The following is a 15520-nucleotide window of genomic DNA, read 5'->3' as shown; positions in this document are numbered from 1 at the left end:
TGTTGCCTGTCATATGCCCAGAAAAGGACCCCCGTCTCCCTGGTACCCCATGCGTGAGAGCCTGAAGTGTTCCCAGATGGCCTCTCTGCACCTCATCGTCTTCTGCATCAGACTCAACTGACTAAGGGGTCACAGCCAAGGCCATCCCTGGCTCCAGGTCTACTCCCTGGCAGCACATGGGACTCCCTGCCACTGCCCCCTCTGTGGAAGGCCCTGGCTAACCCTTGCTCATCTCCCAGACCTAGGCAAGTCTGTGCTTCCCTGTTCACCCCTGAGCCTGGAAGGTGACTGTCCTTCTTGCAGGTCACAAGACCCTCTCGCCTCTCTAACCTCCCTCCTGGGATCTCCTCTCTGCTCTTTTGTCCAGAGTGGCCATCACACCCTTTCCCCGAAACAACCCTTCCCCACTCCAGGCAGATGGTGGCTCGGGACAGTGCCAGCCCCAAGCAGAAGGCCCCGTCTCCTGCCCACTCTAGGCTGTGCTCCTCTCACCGGGCCCCTCACCCTCTCTGTTCCAGCGGAACTCGAGAAGCAGAAAGGCGTCGTGCGGCCCAGCATGTCCCAGTGCTCCAGCCTCAAAAAGGAGTCGGGCAATGGAACACTGAGCCGGGCCTGCCTGGACGACAGCTACGCCAGCGGTGAGGGCCTCAAGCGCAGCGCCCTCAGCAGCTCCCTGCGGGACCTCTCGGAAGCCGGTAAGAGCTTGGCCTAGAACCACCTTCCTAGCCCAGCGCGTGCAGGACCGAGGCAGGCATCTGCATTCAGGGCGTGCATCGCGTAGGGCGGGGTCTGTGGCGAGGCCAGTGTGGCGTTTTCCCGTGACCTCCCTCAAAGCAGAGCAGCGTCTGACAGCACAGAAAGGGCATCCCAAAGAGACAGAGGAAAACAGGACCAAATTGTTGTCGAAAAGAAAGGCACTGTATGCCAATTAGCCGGGGAAGTCACCCCCATTTTCCCTTTCTTCTTCTAGGGGTTTTATTTAGTCGTTTATTGGTTTGGGAAGTCGCCCTAGCCCGGAGCGAGCCGCGGCTGTGTCCCGTGCCCGCTGTCTGTGCAGCCGCGTCCCTGTGCTTCATGCTGATGAATGAACTCTCACGGAGCCCTCTAAGCTGTCTGGCGCCCCCTTGCCCGCTGTCCCCGGTCTTGCTTTTCCTGCCGGGCCTCCTTTCCTGGGAAACCCGGGCCTCGTCCAGCACAGAGGCCATTGAGCAGCGGCCAGCGCTGGCTCCAGGTCCGGGAAAGCCCTGGTGGGAAGTGCGATGTTGTGGTTGTTTCTTTGTTTCTGTGTGTGTTTAATTTGCTGCCAGCTGTTTAACCCCCAAGCAAGCAGCACCCCTGAAACCACCCACGTTCTTGGGGATGGGGCCCCGTGAGCAGCAAGGCTCAGGGGCTTTTGCCAGCAGCCTTGGCCCAGCCTCTCCCTTGTGGGGCAATAGAGACAGGAGGCACGGGCCAGCCGGTGGGTGCCTGCTGGTGCCACGGCAGACTGTCGCTGCCCAAGAAGTGTGGGGGAGGGTGTCCTAGCCACCCTCCACCAGTCTGTCCACCAGTCAGTGAGCTTCAGGAGGGCCCTGGGGGCTCCTTGGGCAGCAGTGGCCTGGCTTATCCTGCAGCAGGTCTGCCCCAGGGGCCCGGTGTTTCTCTTTCGGGAAGACCCTCTCCTGGGGTTGCCTGCCCTGCCTCGGGACCCCCTCCCGTGCCTGCCTGCCAGCAGCCCTGTCTCCCCTCAGCTTAGTCCCTCTCAGGCCCTTTGGAGTCTGCCCTTTTTTTAAGTTGGATTTTTTTCCTTTGTTTTCCTTTTGTCATTATTATTATTTGCCATGGTAAAAAAATATCAGAAATTCATTGCCAGTCGCCAGCATGAGGGTTGAACCCAGGGCTTCTCAACCTCGGCTATTGACATTTTGGGCCCAGTGACTCCTTGCTGGGGGGCTGTCCCAGCCTTGGCAGGATGTTTACCCACATTCCTGGCCTCTACTACTGGTTGCCAGTAATATCTCCCTGTCGTGACAGTCACTGATATCTCCAGAAATTACCAGGTGTCCCCTGGGGGGCAGAATCACCCCTGGTTGAGAACCACTGGTTTTCCCAGTGGCCTTGTGAAACACAGCTGAACGCCGCTGGACTGCTTTGGGCCTCTGCAGGCTGTGGGCTGGGGCCTCTGTTTCAGTTTGTGCAGTGTGGTGGGCCCTGCCCTCTCCCTCCCCTCACGAAGCTGTCCAGCCCCTCCCAGGCAGCAGCCGTTCTGCCAGAACCAAGGCCCTTGAGCCCCATCCACCCCAGGGTCCAGCGGTCAGGACCTTGCTGTCCACTCTCTGCCAGAGCCTCAGGGTTGGACAGCCACATGCCGGGGCCACATTCATGTAAGGGGTGGGCCCAGGCCCAGCTGCTTTCATGTAATATGATGATTGCTGTTGTCATTTGGGAATTCTGAGCTCAGAAGGACAGTAGGGATTGAGACCCCTCCCTAGACCTGCCATTGAAACGAAAGCAGGAACAAATCTGAGACCCACCTGTACCCAGGAGGGTTTGGGGGTGAAGTGAGATGGGATTTGAGTCCAGGCAGCTGCCAAGGCCCCAGGCTAGGGAGAGGCCACCTGTGATCTCCCAAGGAGACTGGCAGGTGCTGGCAGCCTTCCTTGGGAGGGGCAGGGCCAGCACCGGGAGAGGTCAGGTATCGTGCTCCGGACCAGGTAGGGGCTCCAACTCCCCAGCGGCAGTGTGGCCCCCCCTCACCCACCACGGCCCTCACAGCGCCGAGCCCAGGACTGTAACACCACAGTGAGCTTGTGGAAGAGGCAAGCCCTCGGAACAGTGTTCCCTCCATGGTTGGCACGTCACCGCTCCTGGAGCAGGAGACCCTGAGAGCAGCTGCCCCAGGTCTGCACTCGACGTCCATCTGGGGAGGACATACCACAGACATGAAGCTGCGGGACTGATGAGGTGGCCGTGGATGGTGCCCAGAGGAACCCATCCTCAGGAGCTTCCAGAAGCCTCTCTCATGCCAAGAGTTAGAGGGAAGGGGGCTGGCACTGACCCCACTGCAGTGCATTGCCTGGTGTCTCAGCCCCGAGCTTCCTTGGGCCAAGACTCCCCACCCGGTGCTCACCCAGCAGCACAAGAGCCCTGCTGACCCAAGACCAAGGACCCAACAAGGACTGTGGAAACGGGGATCAGCCAGATGGTGGGGGACACTGACCAGTGGCCCTCCTGTCCCTCCCTGGCCAAGCTGCCCAGCTCTGAGTCCTTACAGAGAGGACCTGCCTGGAGCATTCACCATGTCCTGTACCACGAGAGCAGTGACAGACACCAGTGGTGGGTGGACAGAGCAGCACCCCTGCCATGTGTGAAGCGGTTGGGGCCCAGAGAGGGTGGTGTTTCCTGTCACCCTGGCCACATCCCTCCCCACCATGTCTGGCCCAGCAGAGAATAGGGCACAGCATGCAGATGCCAGAGTCAGCCAGCCCAAGCTCATCCCCCACCTCCACCTGCTTTCTCTAGCTGTCAGACCCTATAGGCCTATTTCCCTAACTGCTGCAAGGGAGTCAATGCATGGAAAGCCTTCAGGGCATGCCTGGCTCAGGCAGCGCCAGCCAAGTGTGTGGCTATCATTTCTGTTTCGGTCACTGACACTGAGCAAGGCCACCAGCCCAGCCACAGTATTATTGAGGGTCACAGGACGAGGATCCTGGGTGGGGAGGAGAGCACTGCCACTTGCCACCCCACCCTGACTCTGAGGAAGCCGCAAAAGTTGTGAAGAACCATCCTAGGAGCCTTCTAGACAAATGGATCTAGGCCAGGTGCAGTGGCTCACCCCTATAATCCCAGCACTTTGGGAGGCCGAGGCAGGCGGATCACCTGAGGCTGAGTTTGAGACCAGCCTGACCAGACATGGAGAAACCTCATCTCTACTAAAACTACAAAATTAGCCAGGCATGGTGGCTCTTGCCTGTAATCCCAGCTACTCAGGAGGCCAAAGAAGGAGAATCACCGTTTGGGAGGCTGAGGCAAAAGAATCGCTTCAACCCAGATCACACCATTGCACTCCAACCTGGACGACAAGAGTGAAACTTGGTCTCAAAAAAGGAAGAAAAATGGTTCCAAGTCCCTCCAGGCTCTGCCCAGGCTGGCTTGGCCATCCACACTTGTGTGGCATGAGCCACTCTTCTGGCCTGCCTGGCTTCGCCAGCCCGTGCACCTGGGCAGGTGTGGGAGGCTGCGTATACACAGGATGTCTGCACGGCTTGCGGTGGGCAGTTGTGGTTGGGGGTGTGCCCGTGAGAATGGGGCCCTGGGCCTCAGTGCAGAGGGAGCCCTGGGGTCACCCCACATCTCTTGCTGACCTGAGATATTGAGAAAGTGGATTGTAAGACACTCAGTGTCACTCCAAAACAGCCAGTAAAGGACTCCTAAGTGTTGGCCCAAGTTGTGCAGGGTAAGGAGGGCCGCCATGTTCAACTCCAGGTGGGCACACTGTGTGGACCCTCAACCCCAGCCTTCAGGCCTGGCCCCAGTCCTGTCAGAAGCAGTAGGCCGGCCAGGAGTTGCTGGATACAGGCAGGGGAGGCCATCTTCCCTCTGCCCCTGGTTTTCAGTCAGCCAGAGGAGTCCCAGGCCTTAGTGGGGATAGAGAGCTGATTTTAAAAACCTAGAGACAGCAGTGCTCTGTCCCTCCACATTTCCACATGGTGCCACAGTGTCCTGAGCGTCTGATGGCCGTGGCCACCCAAGAGAGGGATGGAGGAGGGAGGCCGTGTCCTGGAAGGCTGGATTCTAACTCTGCTCCGTGTCTTTGGACCACTGTGGTTGGGCAGGAAGTGAGAAAGGTCCGCCCCTCTTCCCACACTGGCTGAAAAATGAGGAAATGTGAGCCTCCTTTCTTCTGGCTAGGAAGTAGGGGCAGGGTCCCGCCTGGCTGTCCTTGGTGCTCAGCAACTGGTGTCGAGCCCTCTTGCCCCAGTGTGCGGTGCGGCCCTGTCCCGACAGTGGTCTCTGAGGGCCACGTCACACAAGCCAGAGCTACCCAAGGCCCTCTGCTGACCCCAGCTCCCACCTGGACCTCTGCTTTGGGGTCGGCAGGCAAAGCAGAGGAACTGGACTCCCCTGAGTCTGCGGCGATGCCAAGGCACAGCCCGGCACACTCAGATGGCGTGGAGCAGCTCGAAGCCCACAGCACTCCCTCCACCCATCGCTGGCTATGGCCCTGGGCTGGCTGGGAGGTGCAGCAGCTTTCCTCAGAGACTGGGGATGGGGCACAATGGGGAGGCCCAGCAGTTGCTTCCTTATTCCGGGCTTCTGGGCCCACCCTGGCGTGGGGTCTAGCTCTGAAGGCAGCATGGCCAAGCTGTCGAGCCTTAGAGGTGGCCAGATGGACAGTTCTGGATGTGAACCCTGCTGCCTGTAAGAATTGGGCCTCAGTGTCTCCCTCTCTGACATGGACACAGCATCGCCTATAGGGTTGACGTGTCCAACACGGTGCTCAACACATGGCAATGCTGCCCAGGTGGAAGCTTCTAGATCGTCAAGCAGGGAAGGCTGTTCCTCCCTCATCCCATCCCCACTCCCAGAGAGCTGGCCAGAGCCCAGGCCCCTAAGGCTGGGCCCCTGTGATGCTCCAGGCTTGATGTTCCTCAAAAATCCACAGAGAAGTTCTCAGGAGGGACTGTGGAGGCTGAGCCGGGCTGGGCCCTGGGCACCCAGAGCCAAGAGGAAGACCCAGCCTTGCTCTGACGGAGCCCGCATGCCAAGTGCCTACTGTGTGCCCTGTGCTGGGGCATGACGAAGATGCTGGCAGAGACCTCCTGGCTTAGGGAAGGCTTTGTGGCCCCCGGGGGGGTGGTGCCAAGCAGAGGAATCCCAAACTGGAATGCATTTCACCCAGTAGCCCCCAACCCTGTCTCCTGCCCGTGGCCAGGGCACTGCACATACCAAAACTGAGTTCCTGCAGGCAGCCAGGAGGAAGCAGGGATGTGAAGCTGTTTTCTCTTCACCCTCAGTGCTCGTCCTGCCACGGAGGTGGGGGTATATATGTGTGTGTGAGGATATACACATATATACGGCAGCCACTGAAGGTGAGCGTGCAGGACCTGCCATGCTGTTTTCGGCTCTGCGGAAGCTGCCCGCACCCCTCCCCGTTCACCAGAGTCAGGGTGAACACAAATTGAGGGTATCGGGCCCACCTATACACATGCCTCATCCTCAGAGCCCCTCTCAACAGACTGCTGGTCCAGGAGAAGGTGTCTAAAACTGGGGCTAGTTTAAAAAAAAAAAAATGTTATTTTTTTTTTTTGCTTTTTGAAAACTTCATTTTTTAAATTCATTCCTGCACTGCTGCTGGCTGCCCCACTGAGCCCCTCCTCTGACCCCTCACACCTGGCTCCTGCGGGCAGATGGGCCCGGCACCTGTGCCTGCTCCTGGCAAGGGTGCGGGCTCCATGGCAACAGCGTGGTGCCAGGCAGGCAGTGCCCCCGGCCTCGTGTCCCGTCTAACTTCTGGTATTGCATGTTCTGGGCAGGGAAGCGAGGGCGTCGCAGCAGTGCGGGATCGCTAGAGAGCAATGTGGAAGTAAGTAGGAAGCGCCTCCGTCCAGCTGGCTGTCCTGTGTCGCCTTCCCCAGTCCTCGGTTCATATCTGTTGTCTTGTTTTTTTTGTTTTGTTTTGGTTTGGTTTTTTTTTTTTTTTGCTCTTCCTTCCCCTACTGCACAGAGATGCAGACACCCCTTCCCCGCCCCTGCCTGCCTGGGACCCTGTGCATGTCAGCTTTTCCTCCGTGCCTAGAAACACCCATGCCTCTCACCGCTTGTTTTGGACTGAACAGTGGGGGTGGTTCTGGATTTTGTGTTTTGGTTTCTGCTTAACCCCGTCACCTGTGGTTCCTAAGCATGGTTGACCATCCCCAGCTTCCAGTGCCCCCGCCCAGGCCACCCCGCTCCCACTCCCCCTCCACACTCACTGTTGGATGTTCTTGCTGAACCCTTGACTTCCACGCCCGCCCATCCCCATCGCTTTCTTCTTGGAGTTTGATTGCTGTGTGTCTGCGGCAGGACACCATGGAATTGCTTAGCTTGTGGGAGGTGGTGTGTCTTGAGAGAAAGAGAAATTCATTGTGGATTTCATGATATTTCACTCATCCTCCGGCCATCTCTGTATTACTGTTCACATCTCTACCTCAGCTTGCAGATCTTTTTCTGTTTCCTTCTTTTTCCTTGTTTGGTTTGCAGTAGGCAGCTGCAGTGAAATTGCCTAGGCAGCCCATGCCCCAGAGGACAAGGTTTCTGAGCCCCTCTGTCCCTGTCACCACCTCCCCAGAGGCCTGAGGACCCACATGGGCAGAGCACATGCCCTGAGCCCACTTGAGCGGCCCCAGGAGAGCTGAGGGCCTGTTTCAGCAGGAGCAGGGCTCCTCTTCCAGGCACACCAGCCCCTCTACACTCGCCACACACAGCGCACAGACACCCCAACCCAGGGGTTCCTATCTGAAACCTCAGGCTGCTGCCAGGGCCAAAGTGCTTGTCAGAACCAGAACGGAAGTCCTCATTGTGCTGCGGTGGTCAGAGAGGCAGGCCCCTCCCCTGCCCTCACCCCCGACTTTGGTCAAGGCCAGTCACCCCCAGCTGCCCTGCACTGTAGTGAAAGGAGGTGGGGCCCAGTCCAGCCTCACTCAGCCCTGCCTTCTGGCCAGTGAGTTGAACTAAGGCTTAGTAATCAGTGGGTGAATTTTTACATTTAAAAAAAAAAAAAAAAAAATCATTCTGACCTAAGTGCTTGAAGATCTTTTAATTTTGATTTCTATGAATTTCCTTTTTAGGGGTCCATCATTAGCAGTCCTCACATGCGCCGGAGAGCTACATCAACACGAGAGTGTCCATCTCGCCCACACCAGACTATGCCCAACTCATCTTCCCTCCTGGGCTCCTTATTCGGGAGCAAGAGAGGGAAGCCCCCTCCCCAGGCCCACCTGCCCTCAGCCCCAGCCCCGCCACCCCCCCACCCACCGGTGGTCCTGCCCCACCTGCAGCACTCCATGGCTGGCCACCACCCGGGGCCCCCTGAGGGGCTGCCGCAGGCCCCCGTGCATGGGCATCACACCCAGTACTGCCACATGCAGCAGAACCCACCCCCCTACCACCACCACCACCACCACCACCCACCCCAGCACATCCAGCATGCACACCAGTACCACCACGGCCCCCACGGGGGGCACCCAGCCTATGGAGCCCATGCCCACGGCCATCCACCGCTGCCCTCGGCCCACATGGGGCACGCATCGCACCACCACGGGCAGCCCCCTGCCCCGCCGCCCCCCACCAGCAGCAAGGCCAAACCCAGCGGCATCAGCACAATTGTGTAGACAGCCTGGGCGGGGGTCCCAGGCTCCCTGAAACAGCTGCACACCACACAGGGCACGCCGGGGGGCCGCCAGCCGCACACCAAACCCGGGGCACTTCTGTTGCCATCTCTCCCCTCTGCCCCTCACGGCTCAGCCGGAGCCCCAGGAGCCCACAGGGCTGGTGTTGTGTGGAACAGAGGTCCAGATTTCATTTAGCGTTGGCACCCTGGTCCCCACTCACCTCAGTCTGAGGGATGGGTGGGACTCAGCCACCATCAGCCTTGAAACGGTGCCACCAGCCAAGTAGATGTTGAACTGCCTCCCCTACTCCAGCTCTCAGCTCCCTGCGCCCTAATTTACATGCATATGAAAACCCAACCTAGAAAACGAAGACATGAGATACAAAACAGAGACAAAACAAACCCCAAAACTTGCTGCATTATTGCTCTTTTATTGACAATGGGCAAAAATTAAGTAGACCTGATATGGTTGATGAAAATACGTAAGTAAACTTTATATAATATAAATATATAAATATATAAATATATATATATATATACTGTATAGGTAGTACTTGTGTGTGAAAGGCAGGCATTTCAGTCCACAACATTAGCAATACCCACCTTACAAGGAACTCCACGTACCTAATAGGAAGACAGTCCCTTAGTTGGGTGTGTGAGACAGTAGACCAAACCCTAAATGGTAGGAACAAATTCAGATACTTCATATTTTCATACAGAGAAAGAAGTCCCTCTAGGACTGGCTAAAATCTTTACACAATCATTACTAACTGTGCCAAGTAACATAGCATCTAACTGTTTAAAAAGTCCAGTATTGCTTTGTATAAATCCTTATTTTATTAACAGAATACTATCATAAATAGTCAGTATTATAATGCTCTGTTATTTCAGGTAAGCAACTAGCTAAACTGCAGTACACTCTACAGTAGCAACTCAGGACAGCTGGTGACAAGCTGGTTGTCTTAGGACATTGGTTACACAGATTCTTAGACACTTTAATGGCTGCGATAACTGTGAATCTCCATGATCCATGTTTCCTTTACGCGCATATGATTTAATGCACACTCATTCAGAGTCCTCCGAGAGGGGCACCCATACACGGCAGAAGTGTTCATCTCCAACATGAAAGTGACCAGCTCTCATCCTCGTCTCCCCAACACCATAACTTCCTCATCCCGCCTCCAACCCACACCAGGCCGAAGCCCTCAGAGAGTGTCTCCACCAGAGACCACTCTCGAACCTGAAGGTTGACTTTAGCGTTTAGCAACCCAGGGTGGTGTGTGTGTTTCCTGTTTTGTTTTCTGAGTGGTAGCAGTGATCATCGTAATTCCATGTAGCCATGTGCTAGCAGAACCCCTGTGTCATCACCGTGGCCCGTGTGACCCCAGCCGACGAGTGCCCGGCGGAGCCCCTGCTGCCTTCCCATGGTACAGTGAGCTGCCAGGGCATCACATGACTCAGCTGTGCTCTTGTCGCTTCTGTGTTGTGGTGACACCATGCGCTCCCTGGGGCCAGACGCTGCACGCAGCGGGTCTGTGCCCGAGTTACCCACGGGCCATACTTTGTAGTTTCAGCGTTTCGAGCCACTGCAGCCGTCAGTGCTGTGCTCCTAAACCATGGGACCCGAGGACTGCCCCCCGGCGCCTGCCCAGGCGGAGGCCCTTTCAGAAAGGGTGAAGCTCACGCCTGACTCTGCGGGCCGCGGGGCCGCGTGCTCGGTGGACGGCGTGGTGAGCCGTGGCCAGACGGCAGGAGGAGAGGGGAGAGCCCTCTCTGGCTGTGTGTCACCTTGGCTGGCTGGCTGGCCAGGGTTTTGCCGATTTCCCTCCTCATATCCCTCCCCTCGGTCATATCATTGAGATCACCGTACCAGCAAATCTGCAAACCAAGCACTTTGTTCATCTCCACAGAGAGCAAATACAGCAATCTAGTTTAGCCTTTATAAAATTAAGTGTGACTTTAACTCCTGTGCCCTCACATCGATGTGGCATTTCTTTCTTTGGTGTCTGCTCAGAAAGAAACAGCATGGGAGCATGTGATTGGGTCCAGGCTGGGCTGTGGGGGAAGCACCCTGGTGTCCCCGACTCCTCAATTCTTGGGTCTTCCTTAAAAGCCAGGCTCCCCAAAGCACTCTTTGCCTTTCGGTTTCAAGGAGGTTGTTGTGACCTGGAAGCGTTAAACTGCTGCATGTCATCAGCGGCAGCTGTGAGGCTGCGCTCTACGTATTGTACATTTGCAAAATGTATTGGTGTGACTGTAGACATGTCGTTGAAGTACAGTGATCACATATTGAGTATGTCAGCTTTTCTCACCCTCTTCTGTGCCGAGGGGAGAGTCTCACTGTAACCTTTAGGTTGTTCCAGAAAAGATTGAGGCCGTTTGGCGCAGAATTGCTCTTTCTGAAGGGCATTGCTAACGAATAGGAACAGACAGTAAACCCCAGGAGGGGCTTTCCCTCTCCCTCGCCATCCTGCAAGCCCCATGGCCTCAGGCTGCCAGCCTCTGGCCCTGTCCTGGGTGTGTACCGGAGCCATGTCGGGCAGCAGGCCTGGGCCTCGCCTAAGGAGCTGCTAGAACCCACTGAGCCCCTTGAGGGGTTTTGAGCTGCACTCAGTGTGTTCCTTCAGGCCAGTGAGGTTTCATCCTGCTTTATTTGCAAGCTTATGAAAAGTTTGTGGAAGATACATTGTTGTTGGCTTCCAGAGGCTGGAGGCATGCTGCCCACATCTTATTCGGGAATCAAAAGCATTCAGTGAACTGGTGTTTCCATGTGTCTTTCATAGGAATGTCCCCTCTAGATTCCCACCTGTCACAGCTATAGCTTCGGGGTCCTGGCATCACATCCCCCAGGAGGGGAGGTAGGGGAGGTCAAGGACCCCAGGATGTCTGCCTGGTCCCTTCTCACTGTGAGGATGCCCTTGGCACACCTTTCTCAAGTCACACAAACTGTGACAGTTACATACAGAATTGCTGACAGGAGTAGGAGACCCTGAGGGGAGCAGCTGGCAGTGTGACAAAAGTCTTTTCTGGGACAACAATCAAATCATGTATTTGTATTTTTTTTTAAGTTTACCAATGAATTGTACAACAATGTAAAAATAAAGTTCATCCTAATATGATGTGCACATCTTGCTTAAAAATGTCTTCAGCACCCAGTGTAGAGTGATCTTTCCCTCACACACTGCATGCGGCAGGAGCCTCTTGTTTTGCTTAACAATGAGCTGAAAAGACAGCAGATGTTCACAGCTGAGGCTGGGTGTTGACTCAGCCCCACGGGAAGCTCTGTGCCCTCAGGTAAGCACGCACGTCTTACAGTTCTCCTTGTAAAATATCATCACCCTTCCTGCCTGAGAAACGAGTGCATTTGTATTTTATATAACAACAGTAGTCAAGGTTGCACAACTGAGCAGGGTGCAGTGGGGGTGCTGAGCACAGGACGAGCAGGAGGCGGCCTGCCCTCCCCTAAGGCGCGTCCGCGTCGCCCTTCTGTGTGCAGTCACGTTGAGACTGCGTACAGCGTGCATCTCCTCTTGGGAGATGTCTTTTGCCTCCCGAGTTGTTTAAAGCAATTAGAATCAGGTCCTGAATCCCCAGACTGTTCAGAGACTTCAAGGGACACCTCACAAGAAGCCTGGCACCCACTGTGTACCTTTGGAAGGAAAGGAGTGCGTTTGTTTTCATCTGCATTCTGTTTGTCAGTGGTAACAGACTCTATCGATGTAAAACCATGGCTGTGATCATGTGGGGAATTCAAATAAATCCTTTGAAACTCTGATTCTCACTTTTTCTGAAAAATCCAGAATTTGCCGTTGGCCAGGCCCAGATCTCCAGCTGATGAGTTTACCCGTTCCTTTTCGTGACTCTGGGCACTCACTTCCCTTAAAGACATTGGACTGACTTGACTTTGAGGACACGGACACAATTTAAAATAAAGGGACACATCTTGACCAATAGAAGATTTCAAAGGTGTTTATGATTTCTAGCAACTTTCAACGAATGATGGTCCTTTCATGGAGTTAGAGGGGTTGAATTCTATTAAGCGTTGAGGTACACTGGGAATGACTTAGGAAAAAACAAAATATCCAGTGGCCTAGTCCCCAGTAAAGGTGGACGATGACATGAGGTCAGAGCAGTCTGCTGTTCCATATTGGCTGATGGCATTTGCAAAAGCCTAGATCAGGTGTCCCCAAACTATGGCCCACAGGCCGCATGCGGTCCCCCACCGCACTTCAGGAAGGGGCACCTCTTTCATTGGTGGTCAGTGAGAGGAGCACAGTATGTGGTCTGAGGGACAGTGAACTGGCACCCTGTGGAAAAAGTTTGGGGACGCCTGACCTAGATGGTAAAGTTATTCTGGAGGATAAAGTTATTCTGTGAGGATGCGATTGTCTTGGCCAAAGGTAGTTGCTGAGAACACCACTTTAAATTTCAGTGCATGGCATAAGATGAACTGGCACATCTCACTAGTGCAAAACAAAAAAGTCAATTCTAGTGACCAAAATGAGCTCTGGCCCTCCCTCCATACAGAAGTGCATTCTGATTGGAAGATGTCCTCACGTGGGCCACCTCTTCCAGTCTCATTCATAGCCCCTGCTGGCTTATCTGGACTGAAACCAGGAAACCAGCCATTTGGGTGACTGCTGCCTTGCACGATTCCTGTCTCTGCAACTGGGAGTCCATCCCTTTTACAGACCATTCAAGGGCTCTTCAAGAGAAGCTGGTTACAAAAATCCCCTGAAATACCCAGTTCTGCCTCAGGGTTTGATTTTTATGACACAGATCCGCAGCCCACGAACTGCTGGAGGTGGGTGAGCTAGGCCAGGGCTCCGAGGCTGTGATCTGGGGACTGTGTGTGTCTCTCCTGCCTGGAGATTGTGAGCTCCATGATCCGCCTGTGTGTGTCCAGTGACTGCCCAGGACTGGGCTTATCAGCATGCATCTGAAAATGAATGGATGGTTGGAAGAAGCAGGGGCTCAGGTCACACCACCACGAGCAGCTGGTCTTGGAGGGTACAGATCATTGTTACTATTAAAAAATGTATGGGGCCAGGCGTGGTGGCTCAAGCCTGTAATCCCAGCACTTTGGGAGGCTGAGGCGGGTGGATCACGAGGTCAAGAGATCGAGACCATCCGGGTCAACATGGTGAAACCCCGTCTCTACTAAAAATACAAAAAATTATCTGGGCATGGTGGCGTGTGCCTGTAATCCCAGCTACTCAGGAGGCTGAGGCAGGAAAATTGCCTGAACCCAGGAGGCGGAGGTTGCGGTGAGCCGAGATCGCGCCATTGCACTCCAGCCTGGGTAACAAGAACGAAACTCCGTCTCAAAAAAAAAAAAAAAAAAAAATGTATGGAAACCGGTTTGCTCATCCCCCCGCCCACTTCCCTTGACACTGAGAAGTGTGGCTGGGAAACACCTGACTCAGACCTTGAGAATGTGTTTCCTCCTCCCTGGCTGCACATGACTTCTCTGCCACTGAATCCCAGAAACATGTTTAGCCCCTGCTTCACCTGACCACTCAGCAGCTGTGACTTTGATGGTGCCCGCCTTCTTAAAACGCTGGTTCCCAGGTACCTCTGAGCCATGTGCCCTTCCTGCTCTCTAGCAACTCCTTCACAGTCTCCTGTGCAGGACTGTCCTGCTCCACGGAGCTCGTGTGTGGCTTAGGTCAAGCCCAAGCCCAAGCCCTCTGCCTCCCTGTCCCCTCTCCTGAGGCACCTCACACAAGCCTCCAGTCTCAGTCCACCTTCTGCATGCCCCTGGCTTCCACATGTCATCTCCAGCCCTGACCTACTCTGAGCACCCACGTACCTTGGTGTTTTGGACTGCCCTGCAAGCCCTCCATGGCCAGGTTCTCCATCGTATAGCCCCATGCAGCAGAAACCGGCTCCTCTCCTCTTCCCCGTCTTGGTGAATGACATCACCATTGACTTGTTCAAACCGGAACCTAGGGTTGCTTGTGACCCTCTCCCTCGTGTTTCATCCGTCTGTCCCCAAACCCTCTTGATGTGTGCCTCCTGCTTCTGGAATCCATCCGAGTCTCTCCACACCTCACCCCACTGCAGACCCTCATGTCTCTCTCCTGGACTAGAGCTCCCTGCCTTGGCACTGGCCTTCGTGGGGCGGGGGGGCTGTCTATTTCTTAGACGGCATCAGCGCCTTTTTTTTTTTTTTTTTTTTAAGACAGGGTCTTGCTCTGTTGCTGAAGCTGGAGTGTGGTGGTGCAGCCTTGACCTCCTGTGATCCTCCCACCTCAGCCTCTTGAGTAGTTGTGACTACTGGGGTGCACCACCGTACATGATGAGAGTTTTTTGTGTTTGTAAAGATGGGGGTCTCACTATGTTGCCCAAGCTGCTCTCAAACTCCTGGACCCAAGCAATCCTCTCACCTTGGCCTCCCAAAGTGCTGAGATAACAGCCGTGAGCCACTATGCCTAGCTGCTTGGACATGGAGTCATTTTTTTAAGGTGCTCCTGCTTAAAGCCCTATCGGTGATTTCCTGTTGCCCTTAAGGAGGGATGAAATCTCATCCCTCACATGGCCCCTGCCTGCCCCCAACAGTCAAATTCCCCCACATTCCAGCCATACCAGCCTTGATTGTTTTGTTACTGTTCATGCATGTCCTTTGACAGTAAAGGTCAAAAAGTCAAGGCAGTGTCTGTCTTTGAACATGCTGTAATCTCAACCTGGAACACCAAGTAGATTTCTGAAGTGGATGCTGCGGGAGCACAGCAGGAAATATGCTACAACACATGACGCAACGCGGTGGCAACGTGAGATCGGGGCCCAGGAACGGGGGTGGAGCCTGTGCTGGCAGGGCCTTGGGGCCCAGTGGCACTCCTTCTTAAATAAGTAAAAATTGGGGCAGTGGTCGGAGGCATTGTTTTAACTTACGTCGAGTGTCTTTTAACACATAGTAAATCTAGTGATTATAGATTGATGAAAAACAGGAAAAAAATGTCCCCATAATCTCACTACCTCAAATCACATGTAATGGAGTATGTGGCTGACTGTTCGTCGTCCCTCCACACGTATTTCTCAGTCACCTAGTTTACATCTCTGAAGGGCTTCCAAAGGGTAGTGTCAGTGTTGCTTGGTGCCCCATGCGGAAAGTGTCATCGGTCACACACCTCTAGAAAATGATGCATTGCATGCAGTTCAATGCATTTC

General features: G+C 54.8%; 1 protein-coding gene across 17 annotated transcripts in view; it reads left to right on the top strand.

Annotated features, from left to right (window-relative positions):
* IQSEC1 (IQ motif and Sec7 domain ArfGEF 1) overlaps positions 1-12125 on the top strand; it is a 383968-nt gene extending 371843 nt beyond the window's left edge. For 13 of the 17 annotated variants that reach the window (XM_039477279.2, XM_074404072.1, XM_074404071.1 and 10 more), the window contains 3 exons: positions 519-695; positions 6516-6565; positions 7809-12125. In XM_039477279.2, coding sequence (XP_039333213.2) covers positions 519-695; positions 6516-6565; positions 7809-8351 — 770 coding nt within the window. In that variant the 3' untranslated portion in view covers positions 8352-12125. The remainder of the gene's footprint in view (positions 1-518; positions 696-6515; positions 6566-7808) is intronic. The other 4 variants (XM_074404073.1, XM_074404082.1, XM_074404085.1 and 1 more) reach the window with 3 other exon arrangements.
* The last annotated feature ends 3395 nt before the right edge of the window (positions 12126-15520 follow it).

Source organism: Saimiri boliviensis, chromosome 8 (genome assembly GCF_048565385.1).
Source record: "Saimiri boliviensis isolate mSaiBol1 chromosome 8, mSaiBol1.pri, whole genome shotgun sequence".
Taxonomy (NCBI): domain Eukaryota; kingdom Metazoa; phylum Chordata; class Mammalia; order Primates; family Cebidae; genus Saimiri; species Saimiri boliviensis.
Note: the sequence above shows the minus strand (reverse complement) of the source record. Positions and strands in the feature narration are given on the sequence as shown.